This window comes from Pelophylax lessonae (assembly GCF_965119305.1).
Source record: "Pelophylax lessonae genome assembly, chromosome: 9".
Lineage (NCBI taxonomy): Eukaryota > Metazoa > Chordata > Amphibia > Anura > Ranidae > Pelophylax > Pelophylax lessonae.
In genome coordinates this window covers 249,016,985-249,039,407 of record NC_138776.1, presented here as the reverse complement: position 1 = coordinate 249,039,407, position 22,423 = coordinate 249,016,985, and the positions used below count along the sequence as shown (strand labels likewise).

General features: G+C 48.5%; 1 protein-coding gene across 1 annotated transcript in view; it reads left to right on the top strand.

Moving 5' to 3' along the window:
• MRPL16 (mitochondrial ribosomal protein L16) overlaps nucleotides 1-22,423 on the top strand; it is a 100,168-nt gene that overhangs the window by 59,723 nt on the left and 18,022 nt on the right. The window contains exon 2 of the mRNA XM_082267185.1: nucleotides 19,388-19,468. Within this exon, the coding sequence (XP_082123311.1) occupies nucleotides 19,414-19,468 (55 nt within the window). The 5' untranslated portion in view covers nucleotides 19,388-19,413. The remainder of the gene's footprint in view (nucleotides 1-19,387; nucleotides 19,469-22,423) is intronic.

The following is a 22,423-nucleotide window of genomic DNA, read 5'->3' as shown; positions in this document are numbered from 1 at the left end:
AGCAACTCAGAATGGTCCTCAGTAGTGTGTACGGCCCCCACGTGCTTGTATGTATGCCTGACAATATCGGGGCATGCTCCTAATAAGATGACGGATTGTGTCCTGGGGTATTTCCTCCCAGATCTGGACCAGGACATCACTGAGCTCCTGAACAGACTAAGATGCAACATGGTGGCATCGGATGGACAGAAACAGAATGTGCCAGAGGTGTTCTATTGGATTTAGGTCAGACGAGCATTCGGGCCATTCTGTGGTATCAATTCCTTCATCCTCTAGGAACTGGCTGCATACTCTTGCCCCATGAGGCCGGGCATTGTTGTGCACCAAGAGGAACCCAGGACCCACTGTACCAGTATAGGTTCTGACAATGGGGCCAAGGATTTCATCCCGATACCTACTGGCAGTCAGGGTGCCGTTGTCTAGCCTGTAGAGGTCTGTGTGTCCCTCCATGGAAATGCCTCCCCAGACCATCACTGACCCACCACCCAACCGGTCATGCTGAACGATGTTACAGGCAGCATAACTGTGACAAACGTACTCAGGACAGGGGCTTTTGGAGGGGACTGCAGGCTAGCCTCTTGATTACGGGCCCTGGCTTGTGAGGGAACACTGCTCTTTGTGAGGTGTATGCTGGGGGACCCTTGGAGTAATGTCACTTTGGATTCAAGTCCACATCTCCCCAAGACACACAGATTCTGGGACTCTAGGCCTAGGCTCAATGTTAAAGGCCTAGCTGCCTATTACCAATAGGGGACTGCTCCGCACAGTCAGACTCATGGCAGATGCTAATATCATCAGCTCAACCACCTGTCTTCCACACATTGTAGATTGTGCTGATTAACTCACCTATTGTCTACTGTGGGGATGTGTTTACACTTATAATAATATGTATTGTACTTCATGATCTTGATGATGACAATTCTGCTAGTTAATTATCTCAAGTTAATTAAATCACTGTCATCTATTAGTTGCTAGTGGGAAAGTAGAATACTGTTTGTGTTGGTTGTACCTTAGATTTGTTAATTATATTTCTGTACACAATTTCATCTGCATAGGATAATGAAATCCGGCACCTGACCTGGTGGGGTATATATTCGGTGTGTGTTTGTTCAATAAATGTTCCAGATCTTATACGGGCTATTCTCAGCTAGTTTTGTATGGGGGCGGCTAAAATATCTGATATCTATGTTGAAGTCTGAAGGAAGCGGTATTCTGACGGAAGCACACAAGCACATTGTGGGTCACGGTTCTGTTACAATAATGTTCTTCACGGCTTCTCCAGACCCTTTCACGTCTGTCACATGTGCTCAGGGTGAACCTGCTCTCATCTGTGAAAAGCACAGGGCGCCAATGGCAGACCTGCCAATTCTGGTGTTCAATGGCAAATGCCAATCGAGCTCCACGGTGCCAGGCAGTGAGCACAGGGCCCACTAGAGGACGTCGGGCCCTCAGGCCACCCTCATGAAGTCTTTTTCTGATTGTTTGGTCAGAGACATTCATACCAGTGGCCTGCTGGAGGTCATTTTGTAGGGCTCTAGCAGTGCTCATCCTGTTCCTCCTTGCACAAAGGAGCAGATACCAGGCCTGCTGATAGGTTAAGGTCCTTCTATGGTCCTGTCCAGCTCTCCTAGAGTAACTGAGGAGGTAGTGAACTCCGCGCTTATGGAATATACGGATGTGAATAAATATGCAAATGCTAGACTGCAGCCTCCCTAAATTATAGTCAGAGGACTATAAAAGGTACGAAGGGGGTGGGGGGAATGGCGCTGTCTAGTAATGAGAAGCGAATATAAAAGCCTGTATGCCAAATGAGGTGTGGCAATAAATAGGTAAACTGATAATAAAATGACAAGATAAAAGAGAGAGGTAAAAAAACTGTAAAATGTGGGAATATGAACTATATAAAAATAGGAAACAAATGTAAAAGAATCAAAAGTGCCAGGTGCATGAATAATTCAATATACAGTATATATATATGACCATCAACTTCAATCTAAAAAATATAATGGTGATAAAGGTGCATACGTGACCACAGGTGATGTGGAATGTAAATAATAATAGTACAAACTGTCATAAACTCAAAGTGGCAAGTGCATATAAACCAATAAGCAGAATACCATAGACTCAAAGTGCCAATTGCGTGGAAATACAAGGTTGGTGTAGGTGTACACCAACGTAAACTAGTGACGTATATAAATAAATAAATAAATGGTGATAGTGTATAAAACGGGAAAAAGAGTCCAGTGTTAGATATGCAGGATAAACTGGTGATAAAGTGACTGGAAATGTCCAAAAAGCGATAAATTGGTAAACAGGTGACAATCTTCGTGTGGATTAAACACAATAAGTGACCCCATGGTGGGTAGTGAGGTGCTCCGTGACCCCTCTGGTAAATAGCACACTCACCAAAAATACCCACCCCACACAGGGGTATAGAGCGGGTATGAGTAGTAATCCGGTGGATGGATCCTATTCTCCTCTACAGGTCCTGAGTTGGACGTCTATGGGGATTCCCGGATGGGAGGATTCCTGGGGGGAGTTAGTTTCTGGTAGTGTCCCGGCGGTATGGGCTATGTACTCCAGATGTCCATGGGGTATCGATGGAACAGGTGTTCAACGTGTAAAGGAAAGGCACATAGTGTAATATTGCCAAATAGGGGTTTTATTTGCACACAAAACAAGATTAAGGGTACTCACATTAGTGCAGTAAAAAACGAGCGGTGGAAACAAGCGTGTGGAACGCAATGCGGTCCACGACTCAGTACAGGAAGTGATGCGACACGCCACACGCGTTTCGTAATAGTACGTCCTCAGCAGCGTCGGGTCGCTTCCATGATACTCCCTTAAATACACGTGGTTGCCCGGCAACAGATTATCTAAACAAGTGTCGTATCAGGTCTACAAGAGGGACGGGAGCCCGCGGACTACGGTAAGATGGAGGATCGCTTGATTTGCATCAAGTCTGTACACCAATTGAAAGATGGGAAAAAAACGATGTATTGCAATCTTTTCATCTGGCGGCCGAAATATATGTATTTAGATAGAAAGAAAGGCCAAAATATTAAATTACTTCTGTGCCCAGGAGAAATGCACGTGTAGTGTCCAGGAGGAATATCAATATATATAGACATAATATCATACCTATGAAATATTGAAAAAAATTGAAAAAACAAATAATTTATTTAATAAAAAGGATGATTATGAAAAGAAAAAAGAAATATGTGTGTAAAAGGAATGTGTTTAAAGCGGCGTTCCGGCCTCAAATACCTTTTTTAACTAAAAATACCCCTATAATACTAATCCATCGCCCTTTACAGAACCGCTATTCTCATACTTACAAGGTGTACAGTATTGGATTTTAGTCAAAATCTTACTTTTAAAAACGCTGTCTGGGCGCAGCCATCTTGGATGTGGGCATCTGAAGCCGCAGTGTAATCTGCTGTGCCCTTCTTCCTGATTCCAGGGAGTGTTCTGGGAGTTCTTCCTGATTCCAACTTCCTGGGAATGATGACAAACAGCTCCCAGGATGCAATGCATAGGCGGAAGTGATGTTGGTGGCCGCGGCCACAGAGGGGGGAGGTGGAGGAAGTACAAAAATGCCCTGAAAATAAGGTAAGGGACCCCCGAAAAAAATTGAAAATGCCCAATTGTTGATCAGCGTAGCGAGCACTCCAGGAATCACTAAAGTTGCAAAATAGGCCGGAACTCCGCTTTAAAAATGAGGTAATGGTGAGGAGGACATCTAGTGGTAAATAATGAGAATGACATGGGAAGAGTATATTATTGGATAGGAGGAAGATAAAAATATATGAATATGTTTTGGACAAGGCAAGTGTAAAAATACGTGATATGTGGTGATATAAAGTAATTTATCACATATAAAAATATAAGAATATAAATATAAAAAAATAATAGTAAAAAAAGTATAATCTATAGAAAATTATATATAATAAATATATTAAAAAATATATTTAAAAAGATAGTTATGTTAAAAGGTATGTAAGATGGGGAATGTGAAAAATATAAAAAATTGGAAATAAAACAGTTAAGATCAATGTCCAAGTTCAAGCCTCTAGGTTAGAGTGTATTGAGTCTGTATATCCAGGAGGTCTCCTTCCTTGAAATCTTAATCTTTTTGTTTTCTCCTCTCCAGTGTCCTGATATAGAGTCAATGCCACAAAAGGTGAGTCCAGTTGGGTCTTTATTATGAACCTCTGCGAAATGTCTGGACAGACTGTGTTTGGGAAAACCTTTCTGAAGGGTGAAATCTGTCTGTATTTTCCCTGGTAGGTGTGTAGGGTCCTCGCCTATCCAAGGGAGAATATCGGTTGTAGGTAGGGATATTGAATCTACCAGTGTTGGCAGTGGTAGATATGTAGGGTCGGCTTCTGGATGGTGGAGAGGATCTAATGCCTTGTCTAGGTGTATCCCTGGTATGAACCAACCTGTTAGTAGATGTGTTTAACCGGTTGCCGACTGCACACAGTATATTTACTGCGGCAGTCAGCCCCGGCCAGGCAGAGTGACGTAGGTCTACGTCGCTCGCCTGTCACTGGAATTAGAGCCAATAGCGGGCGAGCGCGTGCCCGCCTCGGCTCGTTCAGGGAGGAGTGCGGGCGTGTGACCGGCGGACCCGGTGTCTGCCGGCCACTCGCTGATCGTCGGTAGAGCGGGAGAAAGGCAGAGCGGCTTATGTAAACAAGCCGCCTGTCATTTTCCCCTGTGTAAAAATGGAGATCAGACGGTTCTACTATGTAGAACCGTTGATCTTTGTTTTTACACCAATAGCCATGTCCCACTACAGTTAGAATCACGCCCCTAGGACACACTTAACCCCTCCCTGTCCAATACAGTTAACCCCTTCCCTGCCAGTGTCATTTTTGCAGTAACAGTGCATATATATAGCACTGATTACTGCAGTAATGTCACTGGTAACCCCAAAAGTGTCAAAAATGTCAGTCAAGGGTTCGAACTGTCCACCGCAATGTCGCAATACTGCAAAAAAAAAAATCGCAGATCGCCGCCATTACTCGTTAAAAAAACCCACCAAAAATGACAAAAATCTTTCCCTTTGTTAGTAAACGCAATAACTTTTGCGCAAACCAATAAAAATACGCTTTTTGCAATTTTTTTTACCAAACATATGTGGCATAAAACAATTTGGCCGAAAATATTAAAAAATTTTGATTTTTACATTTTTTTTGGGAGGAATTTCATATAAAAAAAAAGTGAAAAAACTGAATTTTTGTAAAATCTTACCTGTAAAATTCCTTTCTCTGAGTCCTCCGACAGTCGCCGCCTCTTCATATTCGTCACATATGGGGTATTAGACTTTGCTCCGAAGGAGTAGCTAGGCAACAGAATATGTTAACATTAAAGCTTTTAACATATCCCACCCTCAAGAGGTGGTCCCCTCAGTCAATACCCTCCTACTTCCTGCAACCATATCTCAGTTTCAGTGGAATAGCAGTAGAGTATACAACCAAACCCCAAAAGAGGGGCGGGGGCGGCGACTGTCGGAGGACTCAGAGAAAGGAATTTTACAAAAATTCCGTTTTCTCTTACGTCCTCCGACAGTCGCCGCCTCTTCATATTCGTCACATATGGGGACGTCCCAAAGCAGTGCAAACATGAGGGGTGGGAAACGCATCTGCGCCGAAAGGCAACTTAGTCTCCGCATCAAAGAAAGGAACCTTACCAAAGGAAGGAAACCAGCTGAGCTACAGGAAAAAATAATTGCTCAACAGGAGCAACAACCCAGGAAAAGACAAAGAACCAGGGGATAAAAAACTTATCCCAACAGCCAGAGGTCCCCAACAAGGGACCCTAGGGAATTGCCGCACTAAGAACCTTGCGGCCAAAGGAAGCATCCGCCGATGCCTGAACATCTACTTTGTAGAATTTTGTGAAAGTGTGCACGGTCGACCAGGTCGCCGCCTTACACACCTGGGCTACAGAAGCCCCATGACGACAGGCCCAAGACGTACTCAGAGATCTAGTAGAGTGCGCCTTCACAGGCACAGGGGGAACCTTCCCCTGCAAAGCATAGGCCTGTTCAACGGTCTGCCTGATCCATTTGGCGATGGTAGAGGTCGACGCCGCCATGCCCTTCCGAGGACCCTCTGGAAGAACAAACAAGGAATCCGTCTTTCGAAAAGACTCAGTCGATTTAAGGTAAACCCTTATCGCCCGAACAACATCCAAAGAATGTAGTCTCACCTCTTTCGGATGTTTAGGCTTCGCGCACAGCGAAGGCAAGACAATATCCTCATTAAGATGGAATTCCGAAACTCGCTTCGGAAGAAAAGAAGGATTAGGTCGCAAGACCACCTTATCCAAATGAACAACCAGATACGGAGACTTGCAGGACAAAGCCGCCAGCTCCGACACTCTGCGAGCCGAAGTGATCGCAACCAAAAAGGCGACCTTTTTGGACAACATAGACAACGAGATCTCCCTGATCTGTTCAAAAAGGAGCACGTTGTAACACAGATAAAACGAGATTCAAGTCCCAAGGGGGCAAAGGATCCCTCCTAGGAGGAACCAGATGCCGCACACCCTGAACAAAAGTGCCAACCAAGGAGTTGGAAGCCACGGGACGTTGAAACAGAACGGCCAGCGCAGACACCTGACCCTTTATCGTAGCCAGCGCCAAACGCTGATCGACCCCTGTTTGAAGGAAGGACAGCACTCGGGAAACCGAGTACGTGCGGGGTGAAAACCCCCTGGACTCACACCAGGCAAAATAGGCCTTCCAAGTACGGTAGTAAACCTTCCCCGAGGAAGACTTCCTCGCGTTGATCAAGGTATGAACGACCTCCGGGGAGAGACCCTTCTCCTTCAGGACCTCGGTCTCAACAGCCAGGCCGTCAAAGCCAGCGACTGTAAAGCAGGATGGTATATCGGCCCTTGAGACAGGAGATCGTCTCGAAGAGGTAGACGCCACGGGGCGTCGACCGCCAGATTCACGAGGTCTGCGTACCAGGACCGGCGAGGCCAGTCCGGCGCCACAAGAATCACCGTGCTGCGTTCCGATTGTAACCTGCGAAGGAACCTGGACAGCAACTGAATCGGTGGAAACACGTACATCAGCTTGTACTGATGCCACGGGGCCACTAACGCGTCCGACGCGTCTGCCCGAGGGTCGCGCGTCCTTGCCACGAACCTCCTCACCTTGTTGTTGAGACGAGGCGCGAACAGGTCCACATCTGGAAGACCCCACTTCGCACACAACATCTGGAAGACAGCCGGGTGGAGAGACCATTCCCCCTGATCCAGGGTCTGGCGACTCAGATAGTCCGCCTGCCAGTTCTCCACCCCCGGAATGTGAACCGCCGTTATCGCCGGGACATGAGTCTCGGCCCAAGTCAGAATGTCGGCCACTTCTCGAGCCGCTCGGGCACTCCTGGTGCCCCCTTGGTGGTTGATGTAGGCCACCGCCGTGGCATTGTCCGTCTGCACCCGAACCGGGCAGCCCTGCAGCCGGTCCGTCCCCTTGCAGCCCACAGCATGCAGCCGAGTGATAGGGAGACAAACAGTGAGAACAGAGGCAGGTTACACAGTCCCAGACTGACACCCCCCCAGACAGACAGGTCCCCACATAGATACACTTACCTCACAATGGCGTGGGGGACCCGCACAGGCGAACAAGCCGCTGCACATGAGGCAGGGAGAGTCGCATACAAGACGCACAAAATGGGGGTTAGGAAACCGCACAGCGTCCAGTGAGGTAGCCACCTCACCAATCATCCCTGCACCGAACAGGGATGGGTCGTTCACTGTGCCAGGAGCGTTACCTGGCTGAACGCTCGATGGCAGGCTGGGAAGCCACTGACCCACGACCTGCGACCAGGGGGATCAGCCCGAGACCCAGCCCGCATGATCCTCTTCATCAGAAGAACTAACTAATGCTGACAAAAAGAACAGCTAAGTAAAGGTAGAGAGAAAATTCAAACAAAAAATCAAAAAAGAAGAAAGAGTCTGGGGCACAAAGCCCCAGCACAGAGAGAGCCAGCCACTCCTGACAAGCTAGACATTGAAACTGAGATATGGTTGCAGGAAGTAGGAGGGTATTGACTGAGGGGACCACCCCTTGAGGGTGGGATATGTTAAAAGCTTAAATGTTAACATATTCTGTTGCCTAGCTACTCCTTCGGAGCAAAGTCTAATACCCCATATGTGACGAATATGAAGAGGCGGCGACTGTCGGAGGACGTAAGAGAAATATTGTTATTTTTGCAAAAATTACGCTCTTTTTTTGTTTATAGCACATGATCAAAAAATCACACAGGTGATCGTTTATAGCACATGATCAAAAAATCACACAGGTGATCAAATACCACCAAAAGAAAGCTCTGTTTGTGGGAAAAAAAGGACGTGAAATTTGTTTAGGTACAGCGTCGCACGACCGTGCAATTGTCCGTTAAAGTCACGCAGTAAAAAAAATCGCAAAAATCCCCCGGGTCAGGAAGGGGGTAGAATCTTCCGGGGCTTAAGTGGTTAAAAATGAGGTAATGGTGAGGAGGACATCTAGTGGTAAATAATGAGAATGACATGGGAAGAGTATATTATTGGATAGGAGGAAGATAAAAATATATGAATATGTTTTGGACGAGGCAAGTGTAAAAATACGTGATATGTGGTGATATAAAGTAATTTATCACATATAAAAATATAAGAATAACTTTGCATACCCTTCGGGATATGACTACCTCTGCTGCCATGGATTTATTTCGATATGTTAAAAACAGAACCATTAACATAGAAGACATTTTCAATCAAGAGAGAGTTGCTAATAGACACGATATGGACGGTCTATTTAAACAATTAAAACATGCATTAGAGAAGCAATTAAGAGTATGGTGGGATATATCCATCCTAAGGATGTACATCAAGGAGAAAATTTTACCAAGGAGACTACGGTGGGATGTTAACCCTAACGATGGATTAGAAGATAGACTACTCACAGATGAGTGGTATGTATTTTTTAACAGATGCGAGACAGAACTTCTGACTCTCATCATTAAAAGAAGACAGACTAAATTACGCAACACTGAAGCACTGAAGCCCTCATCACTGACTTGAAAACCTCACTAGCACCATACTCAGAACTTAAAGAATATAAAGACAAGGAAAAAGAATTACACACCTACATTAATAAATATGATACTGCTTTACAACTCAAAAAAAACAGAAAAAATTCAGCAGGGATGTTAATGATTACAAAAAACAAACAGTGTACAAGTGGCAAACAAATGGAAATGTCGAGGACATGGAGATCCCCTCTACACCTAACATTCCCTCTTCTAGGGAATCTTCACTGGATGAAGACGATTTTGATGACTACCCAGAAACACCTATACCAGAGACCCCTCAGGTCTTCTTATTCAGACCTAACCGGGAAGTTAGGGATCTCAACCCACAAACATCTACTAACAGGTTGGTTCATACCAGGGATACACCTAGACAAGGCATTAGATCCTCTCCACCATCCAGAAGCCGACCCCACATATCTACCACTCCCAACACTGGTAGATTCAATATCCCTACCTACAACCGATATTCTCCCTTGGATAGGCGAGGACCCTACACACCTACCAGGGAAAATACAGACAGATTTCACCTTCAGAGAGGTTTTCCCAAACACAGTCTGTCCAGACATTTTGCAGAGGTTCATAATAAAGACCCAACTGGACTCACCTTTTATGGCATTGACTCTATATCAGGACACTGGAGAGGAGAAAACAAAAAGATTAAGATTTCAAGGAAGGAGACCTCCTGGATATACAGACTCAATACACTCCAACCTAGAGGCTTGAACTTGGACATTGATCTTAACTGTTTTATTTCCAATTTTTAATATTTTTCACATTCCCCATCTTACATACCTTTTAACATAACTATCTTTTTTAACCGCTTTACCACTGGTCACTGTGCTGCTACTGCAGCACAGTGGCTCGTTATCGTCTGGCGACATAGGTCTACGTCACCAGACTTTCCCCTCTCTCGGCGGCGCCACCGGAGGCTCGCTCCCGCTGTTTTCAGTTACAGCGGGAGTCGGGCCAGGGGAGGAGCGGTGGCTATCGCCGCCGCTCTTCCCCGATCGTCTGGGAATCTAGTTTGGAGATCCGCCCACCTGTGTAAACAGAGCGGGCGGATCTCCTAAGTGACAGACAGTGACAGATTGCAGGGTTCAGCATAGCTGAACCCTGGATCTGTCCCTGTGTCACACAGTCACCTCCCCCCCCACACGTCAGTAAGCACCAGGCATACATTAACCCCTCCCTCTCCAATAAAATTAACCCCTTCCCTGCCAGTGTCATTTTTACAGTAACAGTGCATATATATAGCACTGATTACTGCAGTAATGTCACTGGTACCCCCAAAAGTGTCAAAAATGTCAGTCAAGGGTCCGATCTGTCCGCCGCAATGTCGCAGTCCCGCAAAAAAAAACGCAGATCGCCGCCATTACTCGTTAAAAAAAACCCACCAAAAATGACATAAATCTTTCCTTTAGTTAGTAAACGCAATAACTTTTGCGTAAACCAATCAAAATACGCTTATTGTGAATTTTTTTTACCAAACATGGGTAGCAGAAAACAAATTGGCCAAAAATTAAAAAAAAAAATTGGTTTTTACATCTTTTTTTGGGGGGAATTTCATATACAAAAATGTGAAAAATATTGTTATTTTTTCAAAATAAACGCTCTTTTTTTGTTTATAGCGCAAAAAGTAAAAATCGCACAGATGATCAAATACCACCAAAAGAAAGCTCTGTTTGTGGGAAAAAAAGGACGTAAATTTCGTTTGGGTACGGTGTCGCATGACCGCGCAATTGTCAGTTAAAGTCGCAAAGCGCCGAATCGCAAAAAGTGGCCCAGAAGTAAGACAGCAAAATGATCTAGTGGTAAAGTGGTTAATATATTTATTATATCTAATTTTCTATAGATTATACTTTTTTACTATTTTTTTTTATATTTATATTCTTATATTTTTATATGTGATAAATTACTTTATATCACCACATATCACGTATTTTTACACTTGCCTTGTCCCAAACATATTCATATATTTTTATCTTCCTCCTATCCAATAATATACTCTTCCCATGTCATTCTCATTATTTACCACTAGATGTCCTCCTCACCATTACCTCATTTTTAAAGTGGAGTTCCGGCCTATTTTGCAACTTTAGTGATTCCTGGAGTGCTCGCTACGCTGATCAACAATTGGGCATTTTCAATTTTTTTCGGGGGTCCCTTACCTTATTTTCAGGGCATTTTTTGATTGTACTTCCTCCTCCTCCCCCCTCTGTGGCCGCGGCCACCGACATCACTTCCGCCTTTGCATTGCATCCTGGGAGCTGTTTGTCATCACTCCCAGGAGGCTGGAATCAGGAAGAACTCCCAGAACACTCCCTGGAATCAGGAAGAAGGACACAGCAGATTACACTGCGGCTTCAGTTGCCCACATCCAAGATGGCTGCGCCCAGACAGCGTTTTTAAAAGTACGATTTTGACTAAAATCCAATACCGTACACCTTGTAAGTATGAGAATAGCGGTTCTGTAAAGGGCGATGGATTAGTATTATAGGGGTATTTTTAGTTAAAAAAGGTATTTGAGGCCTTTTATACACATATTTCCCTTTTCTTTTCATAATCATCCTTTTTATTAAATAAATTATTTGTTTTTTCAATTTTTTTTTTAATATTTTATAGGTATGATATTATGTCTATATATATATTAATATTCCTCCTGGACACTACACGTGCATTTCTCCTGGGCACAGAAGTAATTTAATATTTTGGCCTTTCTTTCTATCTAAATACATATATTTCGGCCGCCAGATGAAAAGATTGTAATACATCGTTTTTTTCCCATCTTTCAATTGGTGTACAGACTTGATGCAAATCGAGTGATCCTCCATCTTTCCGTAGTCCGCGGGCTCCCGTCCCTCTTGTAGACCTAATACGACACTTGTTTAGATAATCTGTTGCCGGGCAACCACGTGTATTTAAGGGAGTATCATGGAAGCGACCCGACGCTGCTGAGGACGTACTATTACGAAACGCGTACGGCGTGTTGCATCACTTCCTGTACTGAGTCGTGGACCGCATTGCGTTCCACACGCTTGTTTCCACCGCTCGTTTTTTACTGCACTAATGTGAGTACCCTTAATCTTGTTTTGTGTGCAAATAAAACCCATATTTGGCAATATTACACTATGTGCCTTTCCTTTACACGTTGAACACCCGTTCCATCGATACCCCACGGACATCTGGAGTACATAGCCCATACCGCCGGGACACTACCAGACCCTAACTCCCCCCGGGAATCCTCCCATCCGGGAATCCCCATAGACGTCCAACTCAGGACCTGTAGAGGAGAATAGGATCCATCCACCGGATTACTACTCATACCCGCTCTATACCCCTGTGTGGGGTGGGTATTTTTGGTGAATGTGCTATTTACCAGAGGGGTCACGGAGCACCTCACTACCCACCACGGGGTCACTTATTGTGTTTAATCCACACGAAGATTGTCACCTATTTACCAATTTATCGCTTTTTGGACATTTCCAGTCACTTTATCATCAGTTTATCCTGTTGCAGAGTGTGATCACTGGGTACAGCGGAGTCCATTCAGATCAGACATTGTGGAGTAAACAGGAACTGGCTTCTTTATTAGAACATAACCACAGATATCAAAGATGTCACCTCATTGTAATAAAAACACAGACAGGAAGAGATAACCAACAAGTACAGTGCAGTGTACAGGAAATACACATCATAGAAAATGCACAGCATATCACTTAGCATTAGCGACATCTACTGTCCTATTTGTGAACTGCAGTTTATCGGATAAGCTGAAAGCTGTTGTATCTCCAACATATCCTGCATATCTAACACTGGACTCTTTTTCCCCATTTTATACACTATCACCATTTATTTATTTATTTATCTATGTACGTCACTAGTTTACGTTGGTATACACCTACACCAACCTTGTATTTCCACGCAATTGGCACTTTGAGTCTATGGTATTCTGCTTATTGGTTTATATGCACTTGCCACTTTGAGTTTATGACAGTTTGTACTATTATTATTTACATTCCACATCACCTGTGGTCACGTATGCACCTTTATCACCATTATATTTTTTAGATTGAAGTTGATGGTCATATATATATATATATATTAATTAATTCATGCACCTGGCACTTTTGATTCTTTTACATTTGTTTCCTATTTTTATATAGTTCATATTCCCACATTTTACAGTTTTTTTTACCTCTCTCTTTTATCTTGTCATTTTATTATCAGTTTACCTATTTATTGCCACACCTCATTTGGCATACAGGCTTTTATATTCGCTTCTCATTTCTAGACAGCGCCATTCCCTTCACTCCTAGAGTAACTGCCTGTCTCCTGGAATCTCCTCCATGCTATTGAGACTGTGCTGGGAGACACAGCAAACCTTCTGGCAATGGGACGTATTGATGTGCCATCCTGGAGGAGTTGGACTGCCTGTGCAACCTCTATAGGGTCCAGGTATGGCCTCATGCTACCAGTAGTGACACTGACCCCAGCCAAATGCAAAACTAGTGACAAATACTCAGAAAAGATGAGTAGAGAAAAAAATATCAGTGGCCTCCCTTTGTAAAACCATTCCTGTTTTGGAGGTTGTCCATACCTCCCAACCGTCCCGGATTCCGCGGGACTGTCCCGCAATTTGGAGTGAGTCCCGCGGTCCCGTGAGCCGGTCTGAAGTCCCGCAAAATCATCTGGTGGCCGGCCATCTCTCCTCCCAGCTCCGCACTCCGAGCGCCCGAGGTCAGGGGGGGCCCGGCAGGGCCGTCTTTCTCATGCACGATTGCTGGGGAGTTGTCTGGGGGCCCCCCGATCTGATCCCCCCACGCCGCAGCAGCAGCTATTATCATGCGGTAAACTGGTTGTTAAGATCGCCTGCCGAATGGCGTCTAGCAACCAGTGACGTCCGAGTGGGGACCCAGCATGCAAAGCGTCCTCCTCCGACCTCTGTGCCTATTAGAGACTCCGGCTCCACCCACCTCCGCTCCTCCCTTCATCATCACTGTGCGGCGGCGGCCGCTGCGGAGGGGAAACTGCCTGAGTGACTGAGGCAGCAAGACAGAGCAAAGGCAAACTGCTGCAGGTGAGATATTCTTTCCCTCTCCCCCCCCTCTCTCCCTCCATTCTCTCTCTCCCCCTCTCTTTCTCTCTCTCCCCCTCCCCTTCCCCCCTCTCTCCCTCCCCCCCTCTCTCTCTCTACCTCCCTTTCCCCCCTCCCTCTCCCTCCCTTTCCCCCCTCCCTCTCCCTCCCTTTCCCCCTCCCTCCCCCCTCTCTCTCCCTCCCTTTCCCCTCTCTCTCCCTCCCTCCCCCCTCTCTCGCCCCGCTCTCTCCCTCCCTTTCCCCTCTCTCTCCCTCCCTCCCCCCTCTCTCGCCCCGCTCTCCCTCCCCCATCCCACCCTTCTCTCTCTCTCTCCCCCTCTCTCCCTTCCCCCTCTCTCCCCCTTCCTTTCCCCCCTCTCTCTCTCCCTCCCCCCTCTCTCTCTCCCTCCCCTCTCTCTCTCCCTCCCTCCCCTCTCTCTCTCCCCTCTCTCTCTCCCTCCCCCCCTCTCTCTCTCCCCCCTCCCTCTCCCTCCCTCCCCCATCCCACCCTTCTCTCTCTCTCCCCCTCCCTTTCCCCCCTCTCTCTCCCTTCCCCCTCTCTCTCTCGCTCCCTCTCTCTCCCCCCTCTCCCTCCCCCCCTCCTCTCTCTCTCCCCCCCTCTCTCTCTCCCTCCCCCTCTCTCTCTCCCTCCCCCCCTCTCTCTCTCTCCCCCCTCTCTCTCTTCCTCCCCCCTCTCTCTCTCCCCTCTCTCTCTCTCTCCCCTCTCTCTCTCTCTCTCTCTCCCTCCCCTCTCTCTCTCCCCCCCCCCTCTCTCTCTCCCTCCCCCCCTCTCTCTCTCTCCCTCCCCCCTCTCTCTCTCTCCCTCCCCCCTCTCTCTCTCTCCCTCCCCCTCTCTCTCTCTTTCTCTCCCCCCCTCTCTCTCCCCACTCTCTCCCTCCCCCCTCTCTCGCCCCGCTCTCCCTTCCCCCTCTCCCCCCTCCCTTTCCCCCCTCTCTCTCTCCCTCCCCTCTCTCTCTCTTGCTCCCTCTCTCTCTCTCTCCCTCCCCCCTCTCTCTCCCTCCCCCTCTCTCTCCCTCCCCCTCTCTCTCTCTCTCCCTCCCCCCCCTCTCTCTCTCTCTCTCTCTCCCTCCTCCTCTCTCTCTCTCCCTCCCCCTCTCTCTCTCTCTTTCTCTCCCCCCTCTCTCTCTCCCTCCCTCCCCCCTCTCTCTCTCCCCCCTCCCTCTCCCCCTCCCTCCCCCCTCTCTCGCCCCACTCTCTCCCTCCCTCCCCCCTCTCTCCCTCCCCCATCCCACCCTTCTCTCTCTCTCCCCCTCCCTTTCCCCCTCTCTCTCCCTCCTCCCCTCCCCCCTCTCTCTCTCCCTCCCCTCTCTCTCCCTCCCTCTCTCTCTCCCTCCCCTCTCTCTCCCTCCCCCTCTCTCTCTCCCTCCCCTCTCTCTCTCCCCCTCCCCCCTCTCTCTCCCTCCCCCATCTCTCTCTCTCCCTCCCTCTCCTCCTCTCCCCCCCTCTCTCTCCCTCCCCCCTCTCTCGCCCTGCTCTCTCCCTCCCTTTCCACTCTCTCTCTCTCCCTCCCTCCCTCTCTCTCGCCCCGCTCTCCCTCCATTCTCTCTCTCCCCTCTCTCTCCCCCCCCATCCCACCCTTCTCTCTCTCCCCCTCTCTCCCCCTCCCTTTCCCCCCTCTCTCTCCCCCTCTCCCTCCCTCCCCTCTCTCTCTTCCCCTCCCCCTCTCTCTCTCCCTCCCCCCTCTCTCTCTCTCTTCCCCTCCCCCTCTCTCTCTCCCTCCCCTCTCTCTTTCTCCCCCCCCCCTCTCTCTCCCCCTCTCTTTCTCTCTCCCTCCCCCTCTCTCTCCCTCCCCTCTCTCTCCCCCCCCTCTCAATCTCTCCCCCTCTCTCTCTCTCCCCCCCCTCTCTCTCTCTCTCCCCCCTCTCTCTCTCCCCCCCTCTCTCTCCCCTTTCATAAAGTATAAGGAAAACCCTATTGACAAAAGATAAATACCAATAAACCCCCAAAAGAAATGAAAACCTAAATAGACCACCCTCCTGAAATAAATTTTTTTTTTTTTTTGTGCATAGGACAGCATCGCCACCAGTGGCGGCTGGTGCGTTGGGGGCACAGGGGCGGCTATCTATTCCCTATCTATTGGCCGAGGAGGAGGCGGCAGGACTCGAGGAGACGTGGGGGACTGAGGAGAAGGCGCCGCTGCAGGTAAGTGCACTGGTCTCTCTGCATTGAAGGGGGCACGCTGGTCTCTCAGCATTGAAGGGGGCACGCTGGTCTCTCGGCATTGAAGGGGGCACGCTGGTCTCTCTGCATTGAAGGGGGCACGCTGGTCTCTCGGCATTGAAGGGGGCACGCTGGTCTCTCGGCATTGAAGGGGGCACGCTGGTCTCTCTGCATTGAAGGGGGCACGCTGGTCACTCTGCATTGAAAGGGGGCACGCTGGTCTCTCTGCATTGAAAGGGGGCACGCTGGTCTCTCTGCATCGAAAGGGGGCAGGCTTGTTACTCTGCATTGAAAGGGGGTACGGCACACTGGTCTCTCTGCATTGAAAGGGGGCACGCTGGTCTCTCTGCATTGAAAGGGGGCACGCTGGTCACTCTGCATTGAAAGGGGGCACGCTGGTCTCTCTGCATTGAAAGGGGGCACACTGGTCTCTCTGCATTGAAAGGGGGCAGGCTGGTCTCTCTGCATTGAAAGGGGGCACACTGGTCTCTCTGCATTGAAAGGGGGCACGCTGGTCTCTCTGCATTGAAAGGGGGCACGCTGGTCTCTCTGCATTGAAAGGGGGCAGGCTGGTCTCTCTGCATTGAAAGGGGGTACGGCACACTGGTCTCTCTGCATTGAAAGGGGGCACGCTGGTCTCTCTGCATTGAAAGGGGGCACGCTGATCTCTCTGCATTGAAAGGGGGCACGCTGGTCACTCTGCATTGAAAGGGGGCACGCTGGTCACTCTGTATTGAAAGGGGGTACGCTGGTCATTCTGCATTGAAAGGGGGCAGGCTGGTCTCTCTGCATTGAAAGGGGGTAAGGCACACTGGTCTCTCTGCATTGAAAGCGGGCACGCTGGTCTCTCTGCATTGAAAGGGGGCACGCTGATCTCTCTGCATTGAAAGGGGGCACGCTGGTCACTCTGCATTGAAAGGGGGCACGCTGGTCACTCTGTATTGAAAGGGGGCACGCTGGTCACTCTGCATTGAAAGGGGGCACGCTGGTCACTCTGCATTGAAAGGGGGCACGCTGGTCACTCTGCATTGAAAGGGGGCACGCTGGTCTCTCTGCATTGAAGGGGGGCACGGCATGCTGGTCACTCTGCATTGAAGGGGGCACACTCTACCTTGATTACTGAAGGCCCCTTTCACACTTTTGTGACCTCAAAGTCACGCAATTTCTCCTGCATTCTGTACATTACATACTCCTGTCTCCTGCATTTTGTACATTACACTCTCCTGCACTATATACACACTACTGTACATTATATACTTCTCACCAAAGTCTTCATTGTCTCAACAGTTGCTGGTTGCTATGCAGTCTCTGACTATTTTAATGAAGTTCTTCTTTAAGGTAGGCTGAGCAATCAAAGCATATTTTATGAGTACTAGGAAGTCTGGGTTTTGTTTACCCTATCCCTTAAGCCCCTCCCACTGCTAAGCAATTGGCCACACCCACAATTTGCTACGCGCGCCGCAGGTTTGCTTTCTCTTTCAGTGTCCCTCATTGCGAACTTCAAAAGTTGGGAGGTATGGTTGTCTCATTGTTGCCCATCTAGTGCACCAAAGCAGCTGAAACTGATTAACAACCCCCTCTGCTACTTAACTGACCAGATCAATATCTAAGAGATTTATTGGTTGATACTATACTCTGATTTAACCACCTCCCACCCGAGCCATTGTACATATACGGCCGGGTGGGAGTCTCGTCCTTCTGATCGGACTTTCCAAAACATCCTTCAGAAGGAGAGAGATCGCGCCGCCGCGGGCACGCGCAGCGGCGCGATCTCGATGTGCCTGTGTCCCTAGGACACAGAGCGACAAGATGCGGCAGGAGGGCCCTGTGATTGGCCCTCCTGATCACATGACGGTTGTGTCCAATCACAGCCGTCATGTAATGTCAATACAGCCGTTGTAACGGCTTCGATCTCTTCTCCTCCTGACAGATCCTGTCAGTGAGGAGAAGATCAGAGGATCGATTCTGCAGCCGGGGTGATCAGTGAGTATTTCTAATTACTCACTGATCACAGGGGGGGTCTGTGCTGGTAATCAGATGATTTATTACCAGTGCAGCCCTGAGGGGAGGGGGTGCCACTAGAGCCACCAGGGATGCCCACCCATGACCAACAGGGATGCCCACCATGGCCACCAGGGATGGCAAACAGGGCTCAGAGAGCCCCCCAGTGCCCTCCCTATAAGTGCTGCCCACCAGTGCCCGTTATTGCCATCTATCAGTGCCGCCCACCAGTGCCCATTATTGCCCACCAGTGCTGCCTATCAGTGCCCATCAGTGCCGCTGATCAGTCCCCATCAGTGCTGCCTATCAGTGACCATCAGCGCTGCCTATCAGTGCCCACCAATGCTGCATATCAGTGCTACCTATCAGTGCCCATCAGTGCTGCATATCAGTGCTACCTATCAGTGCTGCATATCAGTGCCACCCCATCAGTGCCACCCCATCAGTGCCTGTCAGTGCGGCGTCATCAGTGCTCATCAGTGCAGGAAAAAAAAAACATATCTATTTGGAAAATTTTATAACCTAAACAAAAAAACTTTTTTTTTTTTTTCAAACTTTTCGGTCTTTTTTTATTTGTGCACCAAAAAAGAAAAAACCTAGCGGTGATCAAATACCACCAAAAGAAAGCTCTATTTGTGGGGAGAAAAAATGACACAAATTTGGTTTAGGTACAGCGTTGCATGACCGCGCAATTGTCATTCAAAATGCAACAGCGCTAAAAGCTGAAAATTGGTCTGGGAAGGAAGGGGGTTTAAGTGCCCTGTATTGAGGTGGTTAAAGTGTTTCTTTCATTTTATTGAGCAGTATATAAAAATTTATATAAATTAGGTCGATAAATATCATGTATCCCTTCCACCCCTCACTGCCTCCGCCCCTCCTCTATTCCCTGTAATGGGTCAGAATGAGCGGCACGTACTGCGCAGGCGCCGTGGGCGGAGCTTTACAGCATTGACCTTGATCGGTTCGCTCCTCCCAGGCTGATGACGTCACATCCCGGGTAACTTGGTTTGCCTGCTGGTGATCCGTGTGCGGGAAGGCGCTTCGTGTCCGTCTGCCGGGAGGATGGCGCTGCCGTTGTGGAGCCGACTTACGGGGCTCCGCGGTCCTCTGCTGACATGTAAGGAACAGCCAGCATGCGGGTTACCATAAGCTCTCAGGGCAAGTGACAGGGATCACATGGAGAATCAATCCGCTAGAGGGCGTGGCTGCTCGGTGATTTGTCTCCAGTGTCCTTAGCGCTCTGCGGCCATTTTACTGTAGCCTTATGTTATGAAGTATAGAGCAGACTTCAGGAAAATGGCGTCTATACAGGGGACAGAAATGAATGGATTTCTGTATGTAATGATCTGCAACAAAAACCTGGTTTTACAACCGATTAGATAAAGTTTTTTTGTTGGCTATAGTGAAGTGTGTTGTTCCAGAGGCGGTGTCACTTGCCTTGTTCTGAAAGTGCGCCAAAGATGTGGGACATTTGGTGCGTTTTCAGAAAATGCTAAAAAAAAACAAGAAGCCTAAAAGAAATCTATAGGACATTACACAGCCCCCCTCCGCACCTCTGGCCCCCTTTACATTACACAGCCCCCCCTGAACTTCAGGCCCGCTTTACATTACACAGCCCCCCCTGCGCCTCTGGCCTCAGTTTACATTACACAGCCATCCCCCGAACCTCTGGCCCCGCTTTATATTACACAGCCCCCCCTGCACCTCTGGCCTGCTTTACATTACACAGCCCTCCCCTGCACTTCTGGCCTCAGTTTACATTACACAGCCCTCCCCTGCACTTCTGGCCCGCTTTACATTACACAGCCATCCCCTGAACCTCTGGCTCCCTTTTTGCTTTACACGACCCCCCTGCACCTCTGGCTCTCTTTTTGCTTTACACGGCCCCCCTGCACCTCTGGCTCTCTTTTTGCTTTACACGGCCCCCCTGCACCTCTGGCTCTCTTTTTGCTTTACACGGCCCCCCTGCACCTCTGGCTCTCTTTTTGCTTTACACGGCCCCCCTGCACCTCTGGCTCTCTTTTTGCTTTACACGGCCCCCCTGCACCTCTGGCTCCCTTTTTTTGCTTTACACGGCCCCCCTGCACCTCTGGCTCCCTTTTTTTGCTTTGCACGGCCCCCCTGCACCTCTGGCTCCCTTTTTTTGCTTTGCAAGGCCCCCCTGCACCTCTGGCTCTCTTTTTGCTTTACACGGCCCCCCTGCACCTCTGGCTCTCTTTTTGCTTTACACGGCCCCCCTGCACCTCTGGCTCCCTTTTTTTGCTTTACACGGCCCCCCTGCACCTCTGGCTCCCTTTTTTTGCTTTACACGGCCCCCCTGCACCTCTGGCTCCCTTTTTTTGCTTTACACGGCCCCCCTGCACCTCTGGCTCCCTTTTTTTGCTTTACACGGCCCCCCTGCACCTCTGGCTTCCTTTTTTTGCTCTACACGGCCCCCCTGCACCTCTGGCTCTCTTTTTGCTTTACACGGCCCCTTTTTAACATTACACAGCCCCCTGCACCTCTGGCCCCCTTTACTTTATTACCAAACAAAATGGCCCCTGCCCCCACCCCCACCTATAACTGGCCTTCCCAGCAAGGAGCGCATGAAAGGCCAAACACATGAAAGACAAAACCAGAAATATTTCCCGGCTCAACTCGCCAACCAGTTTGCTTACCAACCGAATTAACCTGTCTAACAGTATGTGTGAGAAACAGGGGTTTATTTAGCACACATTTATAAACGCATGCGTAAGCTGTTCGTTGTTGATGTACACTGGTGAGGGGACACACTGGAGGACTTTGCTGCCATTGTGCTGGGTGTCCATTGTGCCCCTGTGCCTTTAATGAGGGTTGGGCTACCTCCAGGCCCGCCTGTCCTCTATCCATTAGAGTGCATGTGCTTCCATTGTGGAGACTCTCATAAATTTACAGGAGTTAGGACTGCAGGTAATACAGGGTGCCGTGAAGTGACCTTGTAACTTACGCATGTGTTTGCAAATGTGTCCTAACTAAACCCCGGTTTTTACTGCATACTGTTGGACAGGTGAATTCGGTTGGTAAGCGGACTGGTTGGTGAGTTGAGCTGGGAATTTTTCTGGTTTTATATTGCCCCCTTTACATTACACAGCCACCTGCTCGCAGGGCGGGAGACACAGCAACGCTGAATAGAGGGCGGGAGTTGCTGGAGTTAATTTTTCATATTAACAAGCTGGTGATTGGTTGCTAGGACCACCAAACATCTGCTGGTTAACTCCGGCAGCTCCCTCTATTCAGCACTGCTGTGTCTTCCTCTGTGTGCTAGTGACAGTGGCGGAGGCAATCTGGCAGCCAGCCCGGGGTGTCACCCCTCTAGCTTTGCGCTGCCTATGTACACTTCTCAAAAAACTCCTTTAGTGATAATAATAATAAAAAATGCATGCTTACTACTCCATGGAGCCCAGTGCTTGCAGCCTAATGTCCTCCTTTGTCACTGTGCTCCTGCACCGCCATCTTGGCCGGACATCTTTTGCAGGTCTATGGGAGCTAATGGCTGTTCTGTTTTATTTACAGAAAAATTGTCAATTAGCCCATTCAGGTTCTCTTGCTGGAAGATCCTCTGACACCTACTTAGTGCCATCCCATCTCTCCATTCCTCTGCCAAAGCATGTGTGTCACCTCCATGCCAAAGCATGTGTGTCACCTCCATGCCAAAGCATGTGTGTCACCTCCATGCCAAAGCATGTGTGTCATCTCCATGTCAGAGCTTCTAGAAGGTTGATGATCCCCTCTCCAGTGGCTGGTGATTGGGTAAAAGGTCAATCGCTTGCCCATACCCAGAAGTACTGAGTGTGGGCTTCAGCAGATGAATGGAACGGTGACTGAACACAGGAAAGGCATCACAGGGCTGGGGGTTGAGCTTTCAAAAGAAGAAAAAAACGGGGGGAAACCCACAGAAGAGGTTCAGCTTGTAAAGGCCAATGAGTGAAGCGTGCACAGTTGTATAATATTCACAAATGTATTTATTTAAACTAGGGATAGACCGATATTGTTTTTTCAGGGCCAATACCGATATTTTGGTCACAACGTATTAGTGTCGGCCGATATGGGCTGA